Below are 27,092 nucleotides of genomic sequence, written 5' to 3' on the forward strand. Positions count from 1 at the left end.
CCCACAAATAACCCAGAGATGCATTTTAAATAAAAGGACACATTCTACTCATGTAAAAACACGCTGATTCCTGGACAGTCCGCGGGCCGGATTTAGAAGGTGAATCGGCCGCATCCAGCCCCCAGGCCTTAAGTTTGGGGACCCCTGCCATATAGCATATATTCAACAGAAAAAACAGCGGCAATTTGTTGTTAACAAAGGACAGCTGGACATATAAAGGGACCCATTACCTTCAGCGGCTTAGGGCCTCATCAAACCTAAACCCTATGTGTTTGTGTATATACGTGTTTATGCTGCAAACTACCCTGCGATCCTCGGATGAAGGAATGTAGTAAATAAATAAATAAATAAATTAAAATAAAATAACAATAAAGCTTTCGGAGGCAGAACAACCTCTCTGAATGCCGGTTCCTGTGGGGAAGGGAGCTTTTCTCGGTCGATCCCGTCGCGCTTTCACGCGCCCAACCGCGAACCAACCAGGCGGCGCCCTCGGCCGCGGTGCGCATGCGCCAACGGCGAACCGGGGAGGGAGAGGAAGATCACCCTGAGGAGGCGTTCGCCGCAATGGCGGCTCCGGCACCCGCTGCCGCTTCCTCCCCGCCGGCCGCCCCGACGCCCCCTGCGCCTTCTCCGGCCGCCCCTCCTGGGCCAGGGGCAGGAGCCGCCGCAGCGCGCGGCAAGAAGCGCCCCTCCAGCCCTGGGAACGGCAGCTCCGGTAAGAAGAAGCGACTGGCGGCCGTTGGCGGCGTCGGAGGCGGGAGCTGCCCTCAGGTAACTGGAAGTGCGCCTGCGCGGATTTGCGCCCGAAAGGGAGGGGCGGAGGAGAAGACACGCCTCTTTCTCCGCCCCCCTCTTGGAACGTACGATAGCATTAGAGTCGTATATTATTGCTTTTTACGTATATTTCAGAAATGGTACCGTGCGCTTCCTCTCCGTTTATTTCCAAGCTTTCCATGTGTTCTGCAGTCCTCTTTGGTGGTAAAACACCGTTTAATTCAGTGGGTCTTGCTTCCTGGCAAATGTGCATAAAAAATTGGGAGTGGAAGTTTTTATTATTCTTATTTAGTAAAATGTATACACTGCCTGGTTTTTTAATCAAAGCAGTTTCTAAAAAGGCAAAACAATAAAATCAAGAAAAAAATAGTAGCAAGTTTTCCGTGTGTGAGGTAGTGGAGATAAAGGCGCCTGAAAGTTTGAAATCCTCCTTGTGTTGTATTCAACACATTGCTGCCATAGCTGGGCTGAAACAAATTGTTTTATTTCTTGTAAGTGGCATTATCATTCACTATTATTACAACACAGCTCTGAGTATATTTATGAAGATACATATCTGACTGTTTTAATGCTTGTTAAGTGGCATAATCACTATTATTATAGCACAGTTATGTGTATATTTATGCAGATATATTTCCAACTTGTGACACTGAACAGCAAATGGGAATGTTTGTAGTTCAAAAATTAGGGCAACAGCAGCAAGTGTGGTGTTTTGTGTTTTTTTTTTTTTTTTTTGCAAGATTTGGGTTGTATTGTGTGTGTAAATATGGGTGAGATTTACTCAGTTTTGTTGGCTTTGGGTGTAAGCATTGAATATGCATCTACCAACCCCTGAGGAAAAGCAAGCATATCTGTGTTGCATGCAAGTACAGGCAACAACCAATTAACACGTGTCTAAATGATGTGCGCTTGTGCACATGCATATTGGACTGAACCCACAAGTGACCCAAAACTATGGGGCTCGTGCGAGGGCCAGGAACGGAACCCCCATGCAAAATGGTTTTTAACTGTACCTTGGGATTGAACAAATAAACCAGACACCCAATTAGGGAATACAGTAGAACCTCTACTTACGTCCCGCCCTACTTAGGCCCATTCCAAGTTGTGACCGTGGCAAACCCGGAAGTAAACACCAGGTTTGCCGTGATTTGCGCATGCGCAGAAGCGTGCTGCCACCAAATGTGCCTGTGCACAACAGCGCTTCTACCAGTGACCCGTTTCGCCATAAGGACGGGCCTCCGGAACGGATTGTGGCCGTGAGTAGAGGTTCCACTGTACTGAAGAGATCTGGTACAATTCTACTGCTCTCATAGTGAGCTAGAGACCAAGGGAGCTAGATGAGATGGTTGGACAGTGTTCTCGAAGCTACTAACATGAGTTTGGCCAAACTGCGGGAGGCAGTGAAGGATTGGCGTGCTCTGGTCCATGGGGTCACGAAGAGTCGGACACGACTGAACGACTGAACAACAACAAGTGAGCTAGAAGCTTGCGGTCAAACAATCGCCTGGTTCCTATACTGACTGGAAAGAAAATAAAAAATAAAAAAAATCCTTCCAGTAGCACCTTAGAGACCAACTAAGTTTGTTCTTGGTATGAGCTTTCGTGTGCATGCACACTTTTTCAGATACACTGAAATAGAAGTCACCAGACCCTTGGTCCCTAAGGTGCTACTGGAAGGATTTTTTTATTTTTTATTTTGTTTTGACTATGGCAGACCAACACGGCTACCTACCTGTGACTGGAAAGAAACTGTCTTAGTGGTTTGCTCTGCTCTTTCCCCCAAATCTCCGTTTTTCAACTGCCTTTCTGTCATGTTTGTAAATATTCCATTCTATTGCACCAGCTCAGTCAGTCCATGAAAGTGGCTAGAGCACATTGCTCAAAACATTAAGACCACCAACAAGAAGTTCTTTAAATACATTAGTGGCAGGAGATAATCTAATGAGGCAAGGGGACTGTTAGATGACAACGGCTTGAAATGTGTGCTAAAGGAGGATAAGGAGATTGCAGAGATGCTAACAAATTATTTGCAGCTGTCTTCACAATGGAATATGTGGGGCAGATCCCAGTGCCTGAACTAACTTTTGCAGAAAAGGGACCTGAGGAACTGAGGCACATAGTGGTGATGATGATGGTACAAAATTCTAGGCCTAATATTAAACAAAAGAAAATCTGACAAATCGCTGAGTCCAGATAGCATCCACCTGAGAGTTCTCAAAGAACTCAAATGTGAAATTGGCTTTTGTTTCTAGTAGCCTATCAAGAAACAAATATTTCTTCGTGAAATTGTGTGTTCAAGTGTCACAAAATAGGCTCCGCTATCCATATGCTTCTGATCTTCTATACAGGGTATATTTTGTTCCTAAGATTACCAGGTGGAAAGGTTTCAGTACATTTAATAATTCTTCAAAAGAATGAACTTGCATGATATATTATTTTATTTAACAGATTTAAGACACTGTCCTCACAAGGTAGTTTACAAAACGTTACAAACAATAAAATAACCCATCAGTCCAACTAATTGAAAACAGGAGCAATAATTTTTTTTAAAACAACAACAGTGTATTACAATTAGCTAAAGACAGACTGAAATAAAAGTGTCCATGGACCACTTGAAGGCTGGCAGTGATAGGGCCATGTGTATTTGCCTATGAAGGAAGTTAGAATGATTTAGTCTGGGTTTAATCAAACATATCTCACAAGTTTTCCTCAGATAGGCTGACTTGCCAGCTGCAGCTGAATGGGTAAAAAGTGCTCTGGGCTACCTATATGGCCTGCACATCTATGGACAACACCTTGAGTCCAGGAAGCTTTCCAGATTGTGTACCCATCTCCTCAGGGAGAATGCAATCCCACCAAGAACCAGAGACAAATATTGATTCATACCAGCACTTTTCCCAACCCAGAACACATCCAGTTTATCTGGATCAAGCTTCAGCTTGTTTGCCCACATCTAGCCCCAAACTGCCTCCAGACACCTGTTTCAAGATTTCATCGGATGAACTTCGCCTGCTTCAATTCTTGTTTGTAGAAACTGTTAAAGATGTGTGTAGTCTCCCTATCAGCTCCCGGATTAAGTTGTTACAGATTTCTGAACAAAGAAGGCAGCAACAACTTTATAAATAGGAATGTAATCTAAAAATGAACAGTCTTCTACCCCAAAGAGGATTTGTTGCATATTCAGTTTGAAAAAGGCTGTCCTGGCAAATTTCAAATAATTGCTTCCTATTTACTTTGCATTTGGATTACCCCTGCCTTGGAACCAATCAAGAACAGATTATAGAACTTTCCCCATTGTGTTGCTTTAGGGATTTAAAAGGGCTTTATTTTTATTTCCCAATGTGTAAAAAGCATCAGATTCTAGATTTGCTTCTTTCGGACAAGCTAGAATAGGCTTCCTCAAACTTGGCCCTCCAGATGTTTTTGGCCTACAACTCCCATGATCCCTAGCTAGCAGGACCAGTGGTCAGGGATGATGGGAATTGTAGTCTCAAAACATCAGGAGGGCTGAGGTTGAGGAAGCCTGAACTAGAACAATGCCCTACCTAGAGAAACATTGTTGCTGTTGTTTTTACAGCAGCAGCACCTGGTTCTCTATAGATATTTTGGGCTACAACCCCCATAAGCTCCAGCCAGCATGGCCAATGGTCCGGGATGATGGGGATTATACAAAATATCTGGAGAGCACCAGGTTGTGGAATAAAGATCTGCAGAAAGCAGGCCAGCATTTTCTCCCAGAATGTCTATACTAGCCAAGATGGACATTGTTTGGAGTAGGGCAGACAGAATCAAGTATCTGACCACATTCTTGGGTTTCAGTTGCAATGCCGCCAATACAAAAATTACTAGAAGAGCCTGGACACTTTCACTGTTGACTCCTGAACAATGGTAGCATCAGGGTTGAGTGCATAGCTAAAACTCCGTAATTATGCAACCACTGTTTCTGTGCTGGAGGTTTGGGAATTTCCAGGTTGTGGATGTTAAAAAATTTGCTGTAATAAACATATTCTTCAGTATGCCTTTAACATGACCTAAGATAACCCTTCTAAAACCCAGAACATCACTTCTTTAAATAAATAAATAAAGTTCAGCCAAGTGTTGTGCTATGAAACAAAAGTTTTCCAAAGTTCAGCTATATACTTAAGAGGAGGCCAAGAGAGCCCAGCCAGGGCAGTGAAGCTTCCTGTGTCACAAATTGACCGCATCTGTTTCCTCCAGGAGCTTAATGGAAATGTTACCATCTTTGTTAGTACACTTGAGCCTTTCAAAATGTTTCACACACACACCCCGTTTATAGAGCTTGCTTGAGACAACTTTATTCCACCACTGATGTGGCTAAATCTACTAGTATTTCATATATTTCAGTATTTTGGCTCTCAAACCACAAACTTAAAAAAGATAACCATTTGAAGGTAATTTAGTGATGCAACCAAAGAGGCAATGAGAATATTCTCAAGAATATTCTCGATTAATGAAGTGTCTACATTTAAAGCAGCTGTGTAGACGATACAGAATTTACAGTTTGTAGAGAATATTCTCCGGAGAATATTCTCACCTCACCTCACTACTAACAGGGCATTGCTTTTTAATCGAGACTCCATGAAGTTATTCTTTGCTTTCAGAATGCACTACAGAGAACACAGAAAAGCTACCCATCAGAAGTGGTCCAGTTGGATGCATAAAATAGTAATCAGTCCTTCTTGGACCAACTGGTTTCAAACTATTTTGAACTACTGTACTATTATTTTAAAGCATTATTTTGAATGTGCAAATCAGCGTCTACATACCAGAGATGGTCATTGTCTGGGTTCTTGAGGGTGTTGCTCTTCTCCAGTCAAGGGATTGGAAATACATTTTGTCACGCAGTCCCCCTCGCAAGGGGTCAGGTTTAGATGAGGTTTTTCTGATTATGGAGCACAAGAGGGGACTTCCCCTCAGCTCTGAAACTGAGCCCAGAGTCTGGAAGAAAAGCCCGTAGCTCTAACAAGTGAAGAATGTTTTCCCCCCCCCTTGTGTTATTCATTTGAAATTATATGTGCACTAAGATGTCACATTGAAGAAAAAGAAGTGTTTTGAAAGGAAAGGGAATCCTGTGGCCCACCAGATGTTTCACTGCAAATACCATCTTCCCAGCTATGCTGACTGGGTCAGATGTGAGTTGGAGTCTGGAAGCTGGATGCAAATAAATTCAGACACCCAAAAGCTACAGTCCAGAGGTTTCTTGCTCATGCTTCCACCTCTGAAGATCAGAGTTGTTCTCGCTCACTCACTTTTTAAAAATGTGGAAGACCGGGACCAAAGCTCACAATGTGAAAGAGAGCTGTTGCTGAATAAGGGAAAACTATTGTCTAAAATGTATAAATTATTATTGGAATGGGAAACAAAAGGCGAGCTGGTTAAAGCGTCAGTGACCCACTGGGCAATGGATATAGGGTACAATATAGAACAAAACCTCTGGGAGAAACTTTGGAAGAATGATTTGAGATTTACTGCATGCTACATATTGAAAGGGAACTATATGAAAATGATCCATAGATGGTATTTAACTCCGAGTAGATTGGCTAAGATGTATAATGTGGAATCGGATTTGTGTTGGAAATATAAAGAAGGAACGTTTTTTTCATATGTGGTGGACATGCAAAAAAGTTTTAAAATATTGGGAAATGATATCTAATGAGATTGAAAAAGATGTTCAGAACAACATTCCTCAAAAAACCAGAAGCATTTCTGTTAGGAATTGTTCAGACAGAGGTTCCCAGGAATCAGAAAATAATATTTATGTATGCAACAACAGCGGCTCAGATTTTGCCAGCTCAAAAATGGAAAGGGTGGGAGGTCCCAAGCAAGGAAAACTGACAACTCAAGATTATAGAATATATAGTTAGCAGGTCTAACAAGTAGAATAAAAGAGCAAGAAGAGCAGATATTTAAAATAAAGAAGAGTGCAATTTTATTTTTTTTGTCAAGTATATTGAAAACAATTGTACACAGTTGAAAACGCTGGCAGTATTAAAGTTAAATTCAACAGTATAATAAACATTGAAGTAATGTAAGATAGGAAAATAGAATTAGATGGATATATCAAAATATGCAGGAATGGTGGATAATTAAATGAACCTTGGAAGGGGAGGGAGGGAAGTCAATGAATGTATGGTATAATAAAAGAGGTTTAATTTGAAATGTAACATTTGTAAATTTAAAAAAAAATTATATATATGTAAAAAATGTAGAATACTGACCCCCAAAAGTCCTGGTTTGTGTCCTAATCTTGGATGTTGCTATCAACAGCATCTTTCAACATGTTTACTTCTCTTTCTGATTGTGTGTGTGATACTGAATGGAGTTTTTACAACTTGATTTTTTTCCCTTTTTTATCAGTGAAAGTGGACAATCTTCTAATACTTTGGTTAAAATTTAGTAGGGCTGCCGGGGGCCAAACGAAATAATCACAATGGCTGGATATGGCCCACAGGCCTCTTATGTATAAAACCTTTCAGTACATTAATTGGCTTGTAAGCATTTTGAGTGAAACCATACAACACTCATGCTTTGCCTGCCATTTAAAAAGGGAAATGGTGATTGCTGGGCAAGGATACTTCTCCATTCTCTTGCAAGCCTGCTCCGAGTAAGTAATACAACAGAAGAAAAGAACAAAAACTTTTACAGATGATTTTACTTTGATCCTAAACATGCTTACTTCAAAATACTATTGAGATCAATGGATTTATTTCCAAGTAAATTAATTCAGGATAAGGGTACTTGCTAAAACATTTTTTTGTAGCTGAAGTTTTCAAATGAAGCTTGTGAGTGCTGATTCAGAAAATGTGATCTAAAGGGTATAATTTGATTACTTAGGCTGTGTTCCTTGTGAACAGTTTCATATGCACATTTAATAAGTTGAGAGTAGGTCCCTTTGGATTCAGTGGCATTATTTCTGAGTATATGCCAAGGTTTTGGTTGTTGAGGCCTGAAAAATAATAAAGACTGAGCAGCATTCTGCTTCATAATGTAACATGGCTGTAGAGATCCTAGTGTCTGTTAGGGTAACCAGATGCTCTAAGAATTCAAATACCGTATTTTCCGGCGTATAAGACGACTGGGCGTATAAGACGACCCCCAACTTTTCCAGTTAAAATATAGAGTTTGAGATATACTCGACCGCAGATTCTCCACCCGGTGTATAAGATGACCCCCAACTTTTGAGAAGATTTCCCTGGATTAAAAAGTAGTCTTATACGCCAGAGTAGGTTTGTGTGACAGAAGCCATACTGGCTCTGCTTCACCAAGGCTTTTTCTTCTACATGCTTGGTTATTTTCTCTTTATACTTGCCACCAGTTTTCCTAGAACAGATGTTAAGCAAACTGGCCTGTAATTTTCAGGATCCTCCTCTGGATCCCTGTTAAAAAAATAGTGTTACATTGGCTATTTCCAGTCCTCAGACATGACGGCTGATCTGAGGGACATATATTTGTTAGAAGACCAGTAATTTCACATTTGCTGTGGCAGACTCGGGGAGAGAGAGGAGGGAGGGAATTTAGGTTGCCAGTGTGTACTCTGGAGCCTAGAGCTGATAAATGGGCACTTCTTCATTTCCATGTTATATAATACAGCCCTAATTAAAACCAACACTCAAAGAAGCTTTGTGAAGTCCGGAATTCTTAATTTTGGTTCCACTAACACAAGAATATACACAATGTGCCTTGTCGCTTTCCAGAATTCCAAATTCAAAGGGAAGCTAGACTGTTCTTGGCTCAGTTGTGGATTGTATAAATGGGTCCAGGGATGGCAGGGCCCTTTCAGCAACAGAGACTTAGATTGTTGTTCTCTGGAAAGCTTCTTCAGAAAACAATACTAAACTGATTTAATAAAACATCTTCCTCAGTAACTGTACTTGGACATCACTAGGGTTGTCACCCGAAGACAGCAGGGTGGGGACCTAGCCCCCATAGAAATATTTCAAGCCCTTCTGTCACTTTTCAGGTTTCATTATGAAAAAGATGAGTAACCATTTTACTTCCAGAGAAGTAAATTTTAAGGAAGCAACGTGCAGGTAGTATTCTGTCCAGCATAAGCCTGTTCCACTTTCCAGTGTGCTGGCAAAGGATACCTGGCAAGCACTTGGCACATCATTTAAAATGATTTGCAAATTAATATATTTTGAGCAAATTATAGAACTTTCATCTAGGTTTTAGTTGTTTTGCACTGACTCATATTAAAAGCAGGTGAAGATTTTCTCCATCACTTTATCTCTTTGCCAGGAAAAGCTTCGCCTGCTGAATTCTGTATATTGGGTGCATTAAAGACACAGGAATGGGGCTGGAAGAGCGGGGCAGAGATAGAGACCACAGCAAGTGAATGCTATTGGTCATGTAAGGCTCAGAAAGGCTGCCATTTTTTTTTATTCTGTACAATTATTAAAGGTCTGTGAGAAGCCCCATCTTCCTGTACATCCTAGCCCTCCTCAGGCATTCTTCTATGTCAGGCATGTCCAAAGTCTGTTTCGGGGGCCTAATATGGCCCCTGTGGCAGTTTCTTTCTTGAGGTAAAATCCTAAAAATACCTCAACAACATCAATCCTAAAAAAAAAAATCAACAACTCCAACCCTAAAAAACGCTCAACGAGCTCAACAACTTTGGGGTAAAATCACAAAAAAGCTCAAAAACTTCAATCCTAAAAAAGAGGAACAACTTTGGTTGGCCCTATGGTCGGCCTTCATGGCCCTTCACGTCATCAAATCTGGCCCTGTGTAAACCAAAATTAACCTGGTGCCAAGTGCATTCCGCGCCTCAAAACCATCCAGTTGCAATCAAGCAAAGATTTATCGTTGCCTTGTTTGCGCCTGACTTCTCCAGCCAATCTGTGAGAAGCAGAGGACGAGGGAGCGAGGCCGGCATGGCTGGCTGTCACATAGAAGATGGAGCAAGCTTGTTTTCTCCTGCTCTGTAGGGTACAACTCAAACCAATGGCTTCAAGTCACAAGATAAGGAGATTCCCACTAAACTTTCTGACATTAAGAGCTGTTCCACATTTTGGAACAGTCTCTCCCTCAGGAGGTTGTGGACTGTCCTCCCTTGGAGGTTTTTAAGCACATGTTGGATGGTCATCTGTCATGGATGCTTTAGCTGAGATTCCTGTATTGCAGTGGGTTGGACTAGATGATCCTATGGGTCCCTTCCAACTCTACCATTCTGTGGTTGTCCTTTAATCTTCCTGCCACACTTGCCACTGTCTCCTGTCACACCAGTGCGGTGCATCACACCCTTTGAGAACCACTGCAGAAGCAACAGGTAGTTTGCCTTTCCCACCTGCGTTGTTTCCAGTAGAACCTCCTGAATTTCTTAACAAAATAAGAAATAAATAAATCCTTCCAGTAGCACCTTAGAGACCAACTAAGTTTGTTCTTGGTATGAGCTTTCGTGTGCATGCACACGAAAGCTCATACCAAGAACAAACTTAGTTGGTCTCTAAGGTGCTACTGGAAGGATTTTTTAATTTATTTTTAATTTTGTTTTGACTATGGCAGACCAACACGGCTACCTACCTGTAACTGAATTTCTTAAGGCTTTTAATTTTTTTAAAAAAATTAACCATGATTGTTTCTGCCTTAGCCTCAAGAACTCTGAAACACAATTGGTAGAATTCAGTGCTGCCAATCTATCTGTGGAATGATTTTTGCTCCAGCAGAGGCACCCACCAGGAGAAATGGAAATGGATATGTCAATTCCCCTTTCCCATTGCAGCCACCCTCCCTCCCCAAATCTGTCCCAGAGGCTTGGGGGACCTTCGGGAATAGTGTGGGCTGCAGAGACAAGAGGGAATAAGAGAAAATTGCCTCTGGTCCTCTTGCATTGGTAGACATCTCCATTGCTCTAGAACAGTGTTTTTCAACCACTGTTCCGCGGCACACTAGTGTGCCGCGAGATGTTGCCTGGTGTGCCGTGGGAAAAAATCACGTTGGCGCGCGAGCGGGCGGTCCGGTCCGGTCATATGGCGCCTCAGCTGGGCCGAGGCGCACCAGAGGAGGCGGAGGCTGCTGCTGCTGCTGCTGAAGCGGAGAGGGCTGGTCGGGGCTGCTGGCAGGCGCCTGCTGACGAGGCGGACGCTGCGCCGCGAGCGCGCAGGAGGCGCACGGCGAGCCCCGAGAGCGCAGCCGCCGCCACCAAATGCTGTGCTTGGTGATCGCCGCGATGAAAGGTGAGCCGCACGGCGGTGCCTGATCCGCTTGGGCTGCAGCGCTGCTTTCTCCGGCTCGACGGGACCCACGAGGAAAGCGGCGCTCTCGGAAGCCCAGGCGCCTTCCGAGCGCGATCAGGCTCTTGCAGCTGCCGGGGGTCGGTGCCTGCGGGTGGGTGCGCAACTGCCTTTTCTGCCTGCCATTTATGGGTGGCTGGGTGGGGGTACATGAGGGGGGCGATCCGGGGTGCCAGGACGGGGCGTGGGAGAGGCAACTCTGTGTCGGCGAATCCGAAAGGGCTCTTTTGCATTACGTAAAGTAACTGCTCGGAATCTACCTCCCGAAGTTGACCCCATCGTCACATGACACCCCTTGGCTCGTGGTGCAAGCCTGTTGGCAGAAACGTCTGAAGGGGCCTCTCGCCCGCTTGAGCTGACCTCTGGGCAGGTGCCCTATCCTCGGAGAGGGTCGGTCTGCCCTTGGCAGTGAGTCTGCTTAATTTTTTGTGTTTTTGTGTGCCACTAACCCAGTTGTGGTCTGAAGTCTGCAGAGTGCTGGACTTTTCAAGCCACATGGACCCCCCCCCCCACTTTCCAGACCTAGACTCTGCACGATAAGAGAGGGCACTTGAGGTAGAAGGACCTGTAACTTATTTATCCTTCAGAGTTTGAAGTCTTTAAAACGTGATTGTTCTTTTAGATGTGATCATTGCCTATTGTTAAATATTGAGGGGAATGCATAGTTTCAAAAACATTCTCCTTGCCCAGAACAGACAGAATATTGAACTGAGGGGAAACTTCGAAGCACATATTATTTCTGTGAGGTGGTGATGGAGGGATACACCAGAGGCATGTGCCCATCTGCAAAGTAACAAGTCCTTTGCTTTAAAAACTAAATACAGAGAGAGACTGAGAGCTGTTGACGAAGAGCTACGTGTGTGTCTTTCTTCGATTCCAGCCAGAATATCAGCTTTGTGTTCAGCCAAACAGGCCCTGGTTGCGCACTGAATAAAGTATTTTATAATTTTTCATATTTCTGTTTACTTACTATTATTTCATAATAAAGTAATTATAAAATACTTTCTTTGTGTTTATTTGATTCCTATTCAAGAGAATTACTTTATATATAGTCAATATAGGCACAGATTTAAATTTTTTAAAATTTTCTAATGGTGGTGTGCCTCGTGATTTTTTTCATGAAGCAAGTGTGCCTTTGCCCAAAAAAGGTTGAAAAACACTGCTCTAGAACAATGGCACTCAATATTTTGAAACGCTCTAGTCGTGCTCACTCTCCCCCCCCCCACTTGACTTCTGCTATCTCTGTAAATTTGATGGTCCACAAATTACATGTATTTCTGTATTTCTGCACATAAATGGGGTTAAGATTAGTCACAACAAGCAGACCAGTGTAAGTGGCTTGTGAGCAGAACCTACATCAGGTGAATGGGTGTTGGGGGGTGGGGAGCTGTGAAGTTGCATTTTTGCTCACTTTCCTCCTTAAAATCTTTTTTCCCCCAGAATACCAGTGCAGAGACAGTGACTGAAAATAAAACCGTGACCACAGATCCTAGTACAGGTCCAGTAGAAACATCTATAAAGCCATTGCCTTTTAAGTCTCCAAGCTTCGTTGTAAGTATATACTTATACATGCTTAATATTTTATCCACCATGACGCTAGTCTTGAAACTTTTCAGATATGAGGCATACTGTATATTTTGCTCAAACCTGCAACGTAGGGCCTACTTAAATGTATATGCCCAGCGCTCTCCCCACCCCCACTCCCCTTTGCCCCACTGCTTTTTCTTGTTCTCGCCTCCTTTTTTGGTTGCTGTTTTTCTTCTTTCTTCCATTTATTTGTTTATTTTTAAAACTCAAGAGCTGGTCATAGCAAATCCATGCTGAAACAAGTTGCTTTTACTTGATACCTGAATGCCACCAGGGAGAGGCTAGCTGGATCTCCAAGGCAGGGAGCTGAATAGGCTGGGTGCCACCACAAAGAAGGCCTTTTCTACCATACCTACCAACCCAGGGGTCGGCAAACTACAGCCCATGGGCCGGATCCAGCCCAATTGCCCCCAGGATCTGGCCCACGGACGGTCCGTGGATTGTGTGGATTCTGGGTTTTTTAAAAAAAAAATTCCCTGCACCGCCATCTTAGGGGGGGTGCCATTTCCCCCTCCCTCTCACACACTGTTGCGCTTCCTCCCTCCCTCCTCCTGGCTACTCCCTGCCCTGCATAGAGGAGGAAGGGGGCTGGGCTGAGCTGAGCTGAGCTGGCTTAGTGCCATTTTGGGCAGCGCCTCTCCAGAGACGGACAGCCCTTTCGGGCAGCTCATCCCACCGCCGCCACCAGCCTCTGCTGCTCGCAAGGGCAGGCACAGGAGCCGCGGTTGGCAGAGCGCAGCGCCTCTCCGGAGCCAGCCAGCCCTTGCGCCAGCAGCACCATAAGTAGGCAGAAGGAGGGGAGGGGCTCGGGAAGAGAGGGGGGAGAGAAGCCCCCTCTGCTGTGTGCACGCACGCATGCACAGTCCAGCCCGCCACAAGGTCTGGAGGGCGGTGAACCGGCCCCCTCCAAAAAAAGTTTGTTGACCCCTGCACCAACCTAACTTGAATGAGCAGGCAGAGTCATGTGGGAGTAGATTGTATCCAAGTTCCATCCATTTGGGGCTTCAAAAGTAATAACTAGCAGTTATTTGAATTAACCTCTCAAAGAGCAAAAGCCAGCAAAACCTGTCCAATTATGGACTTGTGGACTCTTGAAAAACAGGCTTTTGCATCAGATGAGAAAATTCCAAACACTTTTCAAAGGTGAGTTCACAATGCGTTTGTTACAGTAATCCAGACTTGATATAACGAAGGCATTTGTGAGCTCTGCTTGAACCACTTTCACCAGGAACAGGCAAAGTTGGTTATACCATCCCAAGTTATGGAAATGTTCTCCTGGCCACCCAGGATCATACCCAGATCCAGGAGCACTTCAAACTCTGAACCTGAATCTTCAAGGAGAATGCAGCACTGCCCAAAAGAGCCTATATAAACCACTTGTTTCTTGTTTTTATTAACATATGGGGTTGTATTCAACTAACCTTTACTCAGAGTAGACACACTGAAATTAATGGTCATGGTTGATTTAAGCCCATTGATTTCCTTGAGATTGCTCTGAAAGAAAGTTAGCTTGCAAGCCCATGTCCATTCCTGACCTTGAGTCACTAGGCCTCCCTGGCGTGTGGTGGAAATAGGTAAAGGTAAAGTCTAGTCACAGACGACTCTGGGGTTGCGCGCTCATCTTGCTCTAAAGGCCAAGGGAGCCGGCGTTTGTCCGCAGACAGCTTCCAGGTCATGTGGACAGCATGAGCGGTACTTATTTATCTACTTGCACTTTGACGTGCTTTCGAACTGCTAGGTGGGCAGGAGCTGGGACTGAGCAACGGGAGCTCACCCCGTCGCAGGGATCCGAACCGCCAACCTTCTGATCGGCAAGCCCTAGGCTCAGTGGTTTAGACCACAGCGCCAACCGCGTCCCATGTGGTAGAAATAGGGTTGGCCAAAACCAGGCAGCCCAATGTCTACACTCTGCAATTTTTGCTAGTTACATTAATTAATTATAGATGGACATATATGATAAAAAAAATTAAAAGGAGGGCAAGGTTGTAGGTTGTGGCTAGGAATACGTCCCAGATCTGAAAACTACACTAAAGTTAGGTAACTGAAAATGCAAGACTGTACAGTGCTGCATTAACAACAACAACAACAACAGAGTTTATTGCGTTAGCCATTTGGCCATAGCACATAGAAAAGAATCTAGGTAGAAACCTGCCGCAATTATACAAAAATATGTTAGATACATTTGCAAAACAACAGATATAAAATCATGGTAGATAAAACAAGATATAGTAAAAGCAGTAATAAATCATGTAGCTATGGGTATTTCAGAATGTTTACAAAGGTTCGGGGCTAAAAGAAGTTAACTTATCGAGGTGGCCCTGAGTTTCAGGGCCTGCAAAATATAGGTGGCCACACCCCGGGTAATCATGGGGTTGGCGTCCACCAATAAGTATTTCATGCAGTCATCTTCCATGACGATGGACCGGGGAATTAATAGGAAGAGCCTCGGTCTTATTGAGTCATATAAAGAAAAAGTGAATAAAGTCCTCTATCTTTCCCCTGTTGCGCGGGCAAAGGCGAAGATCAGGAGGGGTGTTGGAAAATATACCCTGTAGGAATGCTGTAGGAATGGAGTGGAAGCGGGCAAGTGTGAAGGCTCTTCTTTGCATAGGATTCGTCAGGTCACTCAGATAGCGGGCCAGAGATCTTACTGCCTTCACGCGGGGGAACCACGTAGATAGGCTGGCCAAGTTGCATTAACAACACTGGATAGTATTCAACTGAGTCCTACTCAGATCCATTGAAATTACTGAACCTCAGTTGGTCATCATGTCTATTAATTTCAATGGATCTAGTAGGACTAGCATTGAATACCACCCACAGGATTCCACTCAGGCTTCCTTTATTTGAAGAAAAATAATGTTTCCATAAAACTTTTCTCATTAAAACCCTTTTCCTCCATTTTATTCATTTTATCCAAGCAGACTAGTTTCGGCACAGGTCAAGATGTTCTCCTGTTGTTTGCTGCCGAACAAATGTTGTTCATTTTCTGCCTAACTTCAGATAAATGGATGGAACAATTTTAGTAGCAATTCAATCCAGCAACAAAATGCTACTTTGAATGTATTAATAGTGCATTTGTTTGTAAACCCACTTTTAACCATTCCAGCACTCTGGCATTGGTGGAGCAGCAGCTGGCAAGAAGAACAGAACCTGGAAGAACCTGAAACAAATCCTTGCATCGGAAAGGGCATTGCCATGGCAACTGAATGATCCAAGCTGTAAGCTGCTTAGATGCTTTCCATGTATTTATAAATAACAGCTTTCTTGAAAATACACCTAAATTGTTTTCTCTGCATGAGATAGATTGTGACCAAGTTTACCTATGCAATTAAAGACCAGGTGGGCATTTTTGACCATAAAAAGGAAAGGTACATGAATTCAATAACATGGGACTGGGGTATAAATTCCCTGCAAAGGATGAGAAACGTGAGTGCAAATAGCACTGGTTCACTTGGGGCTATCCACTGCTTTCTCTGTGTGTGTTACAGTGCCATCCTGTGCATGTCTGCTCAGAAGTAAGTCCTACTGAGTTCCTGTGTGAATTCAGTCTGCATATAACACAGGTGGGCACCTGTTTTTTTTTTTAAAACAACAACAACAGGGGCTTTGAAAAATTGGCGGACGAGGTGGACCAGCAACAAACCACAAATACTGTAGAAGAGCTCTTGGACCTCATCAGACTCAGTCTTGATGAACAAATTTATGTAAAAATGAGAAATGACAGAACTTCAAGGCAGATTACATGTTTTTGACCAGCACTTAAATATGATTTTGGGTTACAGGTAGGTATCCGTGTTGGTCTGCCATAGTCAAAACAAAATATTTAAAAAAAAATCCTTCCAGTAGCACCTTAGAGACCAACTAAGTTTGTTCTTGGTATGAGCTTTCGTGTGCATGCACACTTCTTCAGATTTGGGTGATGTTGAGGAGGCTGTGACAACAATAGAAATTGATGAAGAAACCTATGAAGAGGTTTATAAATCTACCAAAAGGAATATTCCAACGCTGTTTGTCTGAGGAGATGGAGTTGTACTTGTAGCTCCTCCACTGAGGGTTGGCTGAAATCATGAAAAAAATGGTCATCGTTTAGAAAAAGTTAGACCTCTGGACACTGTCTTCTGATGCCCTTGAACATTAAGATTCGGCCCTTAATTCTGAAAGATCATCCAAACCTGATAGTTGTGGAGGCATAAGATCATTTGGCATATAAATTGATAAAAGGGTTTTTCCCCAATATAACTTAAATGCAGGTTTCTTTATGTATCAAATCGGTGGATGTAACAATTTTAGTTGTGCTTGTGGCCGCTGATCTTTTTAAAGAAATAAATCTGTTTGGGATTTTTTGTTAACAACAACAACAACAACAGTCTTTCATAGCTGTCAATATATCCATTCTTTACTAGCTGTAATAGCAAAATACTAAGGGCAGATAACATCATTGTCACATATGTATATATATATATTTTTAAATTAGTTTTCCAGATAATATCATTGTCATGGCTATCTAGTTAACTTCCACAGGCAACTGGCTGGCTGCTGTAGGAAACAGAATATGGGAATTGTGTCATCTTGATCTAATTTAAGAATGCACATTCTCAAGAAATTAAGTTTTGCAAACCATACACCTTGAGTTTTCAGCCTAACAACTTTTTGTGAAGAGATTCTTTGAATTAACAATGAGGTGGTCTGCACATTTCAGTTGCAGCATTTTGGCCATCCTCTAGTGTCCTGGTGGCCATACTTGTCAGCAGTACCTTGGTTAAAAAAAAAAAAATCAATGTAAGGCACTGGCTTTCAGGCTTCTTGCCATCATGAAACTCTTTCCACATTTATTTTTCCACCAAGGAACTCTGAAGAATCACAGAATATTCTGGTTTGTGTTCTAGGGTGCACACTCAGTTCATAGGAGACCTGCCTAGGGATTATTGAGCCTATGTTATCTCAGAAGCACATTCTCATATTCCCCAGAGGCTGTGCATTTCATGTTGTGGCTGGTATTCTCAGAAAACTACATTATACAAGACCGATGATGGCAGACAATCTTCTCTGATCAAGAAACCTGATAAGCAGTCAGTGACCCCCAGACTTCCTAGAAACACCACCGGGCTAGAGTGGTAACAGCCAACCCAACCCTAAGATTTCTTGCAAGACTGCCCAATTAACTTGGTGTAACCTAAAGCATATAGACATAAGAAAAGAAAGAAAATGTGTGCTTCTCATAGTAGAGCCGTTGCTCTATTGTAGACCATCTGACTTGGATGTAGAGGGTTCCAGGTTCAGTCTTTGGCACCTTCCAGTAGAGATAGGAAATATTTCCTGGCTGAAACCCCGGAGAAGTGCTGTAAGTAAATATGGACAGTTTTGAACAAGCTGGATTTGGTATAAAGCACCTTCCCTTGATCTATGTTCAGAACGTGGGCTAAGAAATGTGCTAAGAAAATGCAAGCAAAAAGGACTGTAGCTGGAAACCATGCAGTGCTGATACAACTTTGGTCAGCAGGCTATTTGAGCTAGCGTCCTACTTTGGATGTAATGCTACGCCTCTGGATTATTATATTTATTTTATTTACAAATGTATAACACCCTGTTCTTTGTCAGACACACTCAGACTTATGGCTGGACTGGATGTTATGGCTGCAGAGTAACTCGCAACATGATGATGGTCCCAACTCATGCAGTGAGTTACTCTAATGATGTGACAGCGGAGAGGATTAGCCCCGCAGGAGTGGCCACTTCCCCATGGGGACAGTAACATCTCCACTAACTCCCAGTGTAAAACGTAGCCCCTTTAATATTTATTGCAGCCACTTAATTAGGATTAAAGGAAAGTGGCAGTAGAAGGCTGACACTTTATTAGACTTTAGTTCTTTGTGCAGAAATAAATGTGCCACTAAGTGTTTTTCAGCATGCTGGCCATAGCCTGGCGTGTTCCTAGTGCCTTGTAGCTGGCAACTTGCTGATGATGCTATTTCTACTGCATTCTCTGGTTTCAGAAATAAATTTGCATATATTAGAAAGGTGGTTAGAAAGCAAACAGTTGAAGGATGTAAAAACAGCTGCTCGAGAATATTTTTCAGAAGATATTCATGCCATACATAATGATTAAAAGAAGCTGATCTGCTAACTTGGAAATGCTTCAGCCATAAAATCTGTACTAAAATCATCTGAGAGGAAGCGAGCTACAAAGACACGAAATAGCTTTGTGGTGAATATATGCTGAAATTGAGGATATTTTAAAGCACTTTGCCTGTAGAAATGTTTGCATGTGGCAGTGTTTGCTATTACTCCACAAGCAGCTCCAGTAACTAAGAATTTCCAACTCCTCATTTAAGCATTCACACAATTTTCTAGGTCATTGACCAGGCTTAAAGTGGTACACGCTTAAAGATTTATCTGATTTAAAAGATTAGTGTATGCTCTCTCCACGCATCCTGGATTATATTAGTTTTGAGCAATGTTTGTGGTCTTATAATATGAGAGGCATATGCCAAAGGCTGTGTTTTTCAATATATAATGCTGATGAACCTGCAAGCTACAGGGTGTTCGACAAGTAACTGTGCACGTTTGGACAATGTAATATAGTAGGTGTATAGTTACTTTTCAAACACCCTGTATTTGCAATATATAACAGCAATTTCTCCCAGCCACTTGCCTACATTTAGGTTCCACTTTCAAATATGGAGGCTAAACTCTTCCTCTGATCTAGCAACAGAGATCTGCACCAATAGTTGGTACAAAGACACATACATTTCCCTTCTATGTTGAATGTCCTATTGACCCTGTTGGATGCATCTTTCAGTGTGACTAGAGATGCATATCAACATCCGAGGTCACAGGTCATTGTGCATAACTAATTGCCCACGTGGGTGGCACTGCGGTCTAAACCACTGAGCCTCTTGGGCTTGCTGATTGGAAGGTCGGCTGTTCAAATCCCTGCGACGGGGTGAGCTCCTGTTGCTTGGTCCCAGCTCCAGCCAGCCTAGCAGTTCGAAAGCATGACAGTGCAAGTAGATAAACAGGGACCGCTCTGGCGGGAAGGTAAACGGCGTTTCCGTGCGCTGCTCTGGTTTCACCAGAAGCGGCTTAGTCATGCTGGGCACATGACCCAGAAAACTGTCTGGACAAACAACGGCTCCCTTGGCCAGTAAAGCGAGATGAGCGCCACAACCCCAGTCGTTCGCGACTGGACCTAATGGTCAGCGGTCCTTTACCTTTACCTTTTTACTGCTGAATTGGGATCTTTGTTTTACCTTTCTCCCTTGCTATTTATAATTAGCATTTTGTATTAGTCATTTAGCACCATAAATGTACATACTAATCTCCTTCTTTTTTTAAGTAACAACAAAAAGACAGATTCCTGCTTCACAGGAGCTTACAATCTAAAATTTCATGCAGGGGATACAATGGTAATAAGAAGGGTAAACAGTGAAAGAATATGTTCGGTTCAGTGACAAAAAACTTAGGTAGATGAGAAGTACTGTAAGGGATAAGCCAAAGTCTTAATGGAAAAGGTGGGGTTTATGGAGGTTTGAAGGAAGAAAAACAGGTAACTTAATGTACGGTAATTGGGAGTTCCAGGCTCAAGGGAGAAAAAGTGGCTGTTTGAGAGACTGAGTGATCAATCCTATATGTTTCTACTCAGAAGTGTCAGAATTGAGTGAGGCTTATTTCCAGGTTAACAGGTATAAGATTGCATCCTAAGATGACTGGGGATGGAGCTGGAGAGCGAAGGTCCTGGTTGTGTGGGTGGAGAGCAAAGGTCATCAGGTTGTGTGGGTGGAGAGATAAGGCCGAGAGGCAACACCATGAAGTATTTGAAGCTACAAATAAGTATGTGCTAGATCTGGGAGAGGATGAGAAAGTTTGTGTGGGGATTTTGGAAGAGGCGCCATGTAGACAATAATTTGAGTAACGTCAGCATTTAATTTGGTTTAGTACTTGCTAGTGGTGTGCTCCACGTTGTTTTGCTAGGCAATGCAACCTGACTCTTCTATGCTTGTAAAGGTAAAGGTAAAGGACCCCTGACCGTTAAGTCCAGAGTCGCAGACGACTCTGGGGTTGCGGCGCTCATCTCGCTTTACAGGCTGAAGGAGCCGGCGTTTGTCCGCAGAGTTTTTCCAGGTCATGTGGCCAGCATGACTTAAGCCGCTTCTGGCGAACCAGACCAGCGCACGTAAATGCCGTTTACCGGAGCGGTCCCTATTTATCTACTCGCACTGGCATGCTTTTGAACTGCTAGGTTGGCAGGAGCAGGGACCGAGCAACGGGAGCTCACCCTGTCGCGGGGATTCGAACCGCCGACCTTCTGATTGGCAAGCCCTAGGCTCTGTGGTTTAGACCACAGCGCCACCTGCGTCCTGCCTCTTCGATGCTTAGTAAGGATTAATGCTTTCTGCAAATTCATTCAAGCTGACAAAGCTAGTGTGCTCTGCATGTGAGCAATGTCCTGCCATCACTGCCACTAGCCTCTCTCTCGATTAAGGGTGTCAATTCTCAGGGGCTAGAAACAGGACTCCAGTCAAATTGATGGAATGATTCTAGTCAGGCCTCAGGCCCAACAATTTGTAAATTAAGAACTGCTTTCCAAAAAGAGGTTAAACAATGCTTCTTTCTCTCTCTCTCTCTTTCTGGCACACCTCCAGATTTCAGCATAGATGCTCCTCCTTCCTTTAAACCAGCCAAGAAATACTCTGATATTTCAGGACTTCCTGTAAGTATTTTTCTTTTCCATATTTCTCAGATAGGCTTTGGCCTTACTCTGTACTTATTCGAACTCCTGCACAGAGGGATGGTCCTAAATAGCAGTAACAAGTTCTCCATGTTCTGGGGAACCCTGTAGTTCTTTTGGACACTTATCCTCCATTGGGAGAATTGTAAAGGCAGACAAACCTCTTGGAAAAACCAACCTGTCACTGCAAATCTTCTTCAAAGTATAACCAAAGCACAGCATTGGCTGGGCTGTATGGCACACACTGTCAGTTCACTCAGAACAATGGTGAGGTCCAGCCAGTCTGGCTAGCATTTTTATGAACTGATTATTTACCCTAAAACATGCCCCAGTGCTCTCTGCAACACACTTGCATTCTCTGCAGGTGGGAAGTTTAAAGAAAACTCTACTCTGGCTGTACAAGAAAACACATTTTTAACAATTTGCCTCAAGACAGTAGGGCCCATGATCTTTTATTTAACTCCTATTTAGTTCCTTTCAGAGTAAAACCCCTCCCAAGGCAGCTTACAGAAGATAGTTAGTTTCATATAAATGCGGGATAAATTAGTTTCATATTTATTTATTTTCAGCATTTAAATCCTGCCCTTTATGCTTTCATGATGGCTTATAAAAATCAGTTCTAAGACAGTCCCTGCCCTTAGGCTCACAATCTAAAAAGATGTGATAAAGACAAAGGACTGCATAGGAGGAGGAGAAAGGAAGCTCAAGCAAAATTTCTTAAGAGTTGCAGCCAATGTCAGTCGCAATTCTGGCAGTCTTGTCCTTGATAAAGATCAGTCCCTCCCTTAAACACCCCCCCCCCCATTTCATATCTAGGGGCAGAGCTGGTGACCACAGGCTCCAGGTTCTGCCCACCTTTGACGTCACACAGCGGGAAGGGGCCTCTGGTAGCCTTTTGAGACCTGCTGTGCTGGCCCCAGGGGTTTGTCCGTGAAGCGAGGTCCAAGTCCAGTCCTAGGTCTAGGGGTCCAAAGGATGTCAGTCCGGCGGGGAGCAAGGCGGGGAGCAGGTCAAGGTCCAAGGCAGGTGCAGGCACAAGGTTGCAGGTTGAGCATACGCTTGCAACTAAGTTGCTCACGCAACTTGGGCTGGGTCTGGCTGGCTTTTATGCTTAGGGCGGCCCCGATCCTCCGGAGACTCGCCTCTCCTCCGGGCCTGGAGGCGAGCACTCCTCCTGAAAGCACTTAGCTCTTTTCGCCTCTCTGTCCTGAGCCTCTGCAGCTCAGGAGAGGCTGGTGGGTTACTGGACCCAGGGGATGCCTCAGCTTCCTCTGAAGAGGCTGGGAGTGGAGCACCTGCAGGCAATGGGTCCTCCCTCCCATCAGGAGCCAGAGCAGACTCTGCTGATGCCTGCACCTGGGGATCCAGCACAGGTGGGGATCCTTCAGGCTCAAGCCCTGGCCCCGGCTCAGCTGCTTCTGGAGGCGGGGGATCCTGTGCAGGCTGGGATCCCTCAGGTTCAGCATCACAGTCTGACTCCCAGGCCATCACACCTGCCTTTGTAGGTTCAGGCCAAAATTCCTACCTAAGAGAACAGCTCAGCCCCTCCCCTGAATTGGATGAGTCCTGTTTCACTATGGAAACTGTCGCAGGTGTAAACACGCCTTATGCCTTTTTTTTCTGGCTGTTTGGAAACTGGGAAATTCAAAAGGACAGTTGCCAGAAACGAACCAATTTGAGTTGCTTTCATGGAGTGCTTTCTGAGGGTTAGGACTGCTAATTATGTGCACTTAGTAAAGTGCAGTTTCCTAGGACTCTTTAATTGTACATTTTTAGACATATTGTGCAAGTCATTCTCTGGGAGGTTCAGTTTTCCAGTTTTTTGGGGGGAAGCTTAGGAAACGAGTGTTCAGACACATACATAATTGTTTCGTAGCTATATGCTATTGTGTACTTTATGGAAAATTGAGAGAACACACCCATATCTCAAGGAGCTTAAGAGCTAAAAGCAGACACAAAAGCAACAGAAGAAAGGTAGGAAAACAGAGTCAGGGGTAAATGAGGAAAAAATATGCGACTATTTCCATAGGTAAGCCATCTTGAAGCTTTTTGGGGTATAAGGCAGGAGATTAAGTAACACAGAGATTACCAAAAACATCCTACAGCAAAAGGAATGTTTGCTTTTTGTTCCATTTTGGCTCTCTTTAATTTTCTAGGGAGTTTTTCCTTTTACCTTCTAAGTCTTCCTTGTAGCGCTGCCTATACTGTTGTGGGTGGAAGAATGCTCTTGCCTCCAATAAGAGCTCTCAGCATCACCTGTTTCATTTAGATAACTGGATTAGTGGGTGTTGGTGCTGTTTTGTTTTTTTTTAAAAAAAATACAGCTAAAGATCTTCAAAGGAAGCCCTAAGTTCGACTTTGCAATTGCTTCCTAATGTAAGGTGCAAAAGGGATATTGTAGAAATCTAACTCCCTGTCTTCACAGTGGTATCCTTCCTCACTTGTCCTGGTTGATGCTGGGGTTGCATGATTCTGTAAAGAGTATTGATCATTAAAATGGAGAAAGCAATGGACACTTTCACCCAGGCGCTGTTTGTAATTTTTAAACCGGCACTTGGAAATGGTTGGGGCGTGCAGAGGGGATACTGCACCACTACATGATTTGCAAGGGGGGGGGTCCTCTGGTTTGGTCCCTCCAGGAGCAGAACTGGGGAAGACTCTAGCCTAAGAAGTTGGAGACCTGGCAGAGAAGACAGGGCTGGGATAGAGGGACCAGTGGCTTAAGCATATCCGGCGCTGTGGTACAAAGATCGCTCCGACACACACACACACCGGTTTCCTAGAGTTGTCGACCTTTTTTTAGGGAGGCAGTGGCAGAGGAAGCCTCTTGGGACAGGACAGCATTGCCGGCGACGCGCCCAGCTTTGTGGGGCTGGAAGAGGCAGGCAGCAGCTAGAGGGTGGCTGCTCCGGTGGGGAAGAGGCAGAGAGTGGACACGGTGCCTCCCGGCTCAGCTGGCCACTTCGTGCCGCAGTGGCCATGGCAGGCAGAGGCTCCAGGCACAGTGCTGCTTTGGCGTCGCATGGCGAAGGGTAGCGAGCGGGCTGGGATCCCCGTGGAGATCCATGGTACCTGGTGCCCGGCTCAAAGACGGCTAGCAGGAGGGGCGCCGCATGAGCTTGCGCCTCAACCCGTTGGGCGAGCGATCGGGCCTGCGCCAAGCGCCTTTAGCCTTCTGGCACTCCGCAGAATTCGGCGCCTACAGGCTAAAAAGAAAAAAACCAAGCCGATGCTCAGCGAGAGCGACACACACACCCTCGCTCACTCACTTGTTTGGTGTTTCCCGGGCTCTCGCCTGGTGCCCTCCAGAACTTGGCGCCCTGGCACCCCGCACCACTAGCTTCTGGGTAAGACGGCCCTGCATCTGACACAGTTTAAGGCAGCTGTTACTTTTGCTCTTTGCATAAAGGTGTCCATCAGTTCTGCTACTTTACAGAACTTCACTGCACAGGCAGGGTCTCAACAAGGATGTTGAGTAGCCCTTCTGCCAGAGGCTTGTAGAGGAGCTGATGGGAGCCCCCATGTATAATGTTCAAGGGCTGCACTAGAAAAGCAACGTCCATTGCAATGGGGCCACCCCTGAGGTTGGGGCAGGCTCAGTGGGCTTCCTAAATCGAAAGGGGTGGGTCATGCAAAGTATTAGCTTTTGCCTCAGCATGTAATCATTTTTTAATATTGTCATTTTGCAGCCCTCGTATTGAAACTAGAGTTCCGTTTACGGGCTGCATTTGCACTTTTTAGATTTCTCTTGAAATTTAAAAGATGAGCCCCTGGTCATATTAATGCAACAAAATTTCATTCAATGCTGGAGGTGGGGAGAATTAAGTGCTCAAACATCTGCCTCCTTTTGTAGACAAACCAGCCCTGTTGCTATAGCAACAAAGATAATTATATATAGCTCAGCTCTGTCTGTGGTCTTCACCCTAAGCTTACAGAAGTATAAGACTTTTTCTTATCAAAGTACAGTGTTACTTCATCTAACTTATTGTATCATTTGGGAGTGAAATTTATATATTCCAATGTAATTTCTATAACCCCATTGCAGTTATTGCTGGTATCCAGCAATGCCTCAGTGCCTTATCTCCTAAGATGAAGAATATGAATTGAAGATAAGTTAAGGCCACACAGTTTTTGCATTGCTGTAGTAAATATATATCTAGTTTTAAATAGAAAATATTGCTGCTGGAATATCTCTCTAGGCATCCATCGGTGTCTAAATGTTTCTCCAGGAAGAATAAGGAACTCCACCGGGCATAACACTCAAATCACAAAGGTTATATTGTGGGTTGATTTGCCTCCTCTCACACCACTGACTGAAAACTCGACACAACAGCCATTGAGAGACCCATCTTCCTCCATAAATTTGTCCAGTCCCCTTTTAAAACTGCCTAAATTCCATTGTTAATTATATACTGTCTGAAGAAGTACTTATTTTGTCTTATCTGGAGCCTACAGCCAATCAATTTCATTTAATTTTATAGACCACAACTAAGCTTAAAGTCTTGTGTCAGGTTTTCGGGCTGCTAAATGGAACCTCCATACTCAGAAGAAATATACCTTCCGAATACCAGTTCTTGTTGGGCAAACGATCTTTATTGTATTTTCTTACATTTATAATCCTACCTTTCTTCCATCATGGAATGATGAGCATTCAAAAAGTGAGCTTGTAGGTGTACATTGTCAGACCTAGTACTTCTAACTACCCATCCATTTGTTGGTGTAAGCTGCCTGTAGCAATAACTATGTATACTTACATAATACAATTAAATAACTTGCCTGTTTGTGTGTTATTTATCGACATGGTTCTCTAAAGTTCTCTTTCAGAGGAGATCACAGAAATGCAGATATTTGGGTTCACTGCTAACAGTGTTTGTTTCTTTAGCTTTTGGTGGAAATTAACATTTCACAGCTAAACCACACAAAGAACTATTTAACTGCTAGGAATCTGTATGAGCAACACCATGGTGACCTTTTGCTCTTTACATCTTGTTTTGTGATCTTGAAATAATTCTGATTTCAAAAGCTGTGCTTGAAATATATTCAAGAATATCATCATCATTTTTTTAAAGGAGTCAATAGGCCTTTTTAGGGCAAACAACGAGGGAGAACCATTTCCATAGTGCCCCTGTTGTATATTTCAGAGGGAGAAGTGGCTGGGGCTAGAATGCTAGATTAGTTGGACCTTTGCTTTAATTCATTGTGATGTGACTATCATATTTTCACCTATTTTGAAAGTGTGTGTGTTTTCACAATTTTCAGCTCAGATGTTTGTGTGTGTGTTCTTCTTTTAGGCAAACTACACTGACCCACAGAGCAAACTGAGATTCAGTACCATTGAGGAGTTTGCCTACATTCGGATGCTTCCTTCTGATGTTGTTATGGGTTACCTCACTCTAAGGAAAGCATCAACTGTGGTTCCCTGAGAAGAGAAAACAAAGCCAAAGCCTTGGGAATCACTGTGCATTTGTGTGTATATAATAGGTCAAAGTTCTTAGAAATAAAATATGAATTATAATTATTGATTTAACCTTGATGTTTATATTTCCTTTGTAAACAATTTGAGCAATGTATTGGAGCCACACTCACAGTGTAATCCTCCACATTTTATACATTCAGTATTTTTCTTCCACATTTTTTTATTTCTGGGTGTTAGTTTTGGCTTCTTGCATTTTTCTCTTGAAGCGTCTTGACGTGACCTATATTTTTCATGAGATATGCTTCTGTCTTACATCTCTGAAGGCAGTGGC

The 27,092-nt window shown here is 43.6% G+C and overlaps 1 protein-coding gene and 1 pseudogene across 1 annotated transcript; both read left to right on the plus strand.

Annotated features, from left to right (window-relative positions):
* Positions 1-549: 549 nt before the first annotated feature.
* On the plus strand, positions 550-26,872 carry INO80C (INO80 complex subunit C). Its single transcript, XM_033169982.1, has 5 exons — positions 550-771; positions 12,468-12,578; positions 15,724-15,835; positions 21,260-21,327; positions 26,637-26,872. Exons 1-5 carry the CDS (start codon positions 565-567, stop codon positions 26,766-26,768), a joined length of 630 nt encoding a protein of 209 aa, XP_033025873.1. The 5' UTR covers positions 550-564; the 3' UTR covers positions 26,769-26,872.
* LOC117058781 lies at positions 16,119-16,766 on the plus strand (annotated as a pseudogene).
* Positions 26,873-27,092: the final 220 nt, after the last annotated feature.

This window comes from Lacerta agilis, chromosome 14 (assembly GCF_009819535.1).
Source record: "Lacerta agilis isolate rLacAgi1 chromosome 14, rLacAgi1.pri, whole genome shotgun sequence".
Classification (NCBI taxonomy): domain Eukaryota; kingdom Metazoa; phylum Chordata; class Lepidosauria; order Squamata; family Lacertidae; genus Lacerta; species Lacerta agilis.

Bases quoted from the DNA above. Each gene is read 5' to 3' on its own strand.
- INO80C (XM_033169982.1), top strand. From the start codon at position 565: ATGGCGGCTCCGGCACCCGCTGCCGCTTCCTCCCCGCCGGCCGCCCCG. The intron at 12,579-15,723 runs GTAAGTATATAC...TAACCATTCCAG, and splicing joins TTAAGTCTCCAAGCTTCGTT to CACTCTGGCATTGGTGGAGC. The intron at 15,836-21,259 runs GTAAGCTGCTTA...GCACACCTCCAG, and splicing joins GCAACTGAATGATCCAAGCT to ATTTCAGCATAGATGCTCCT.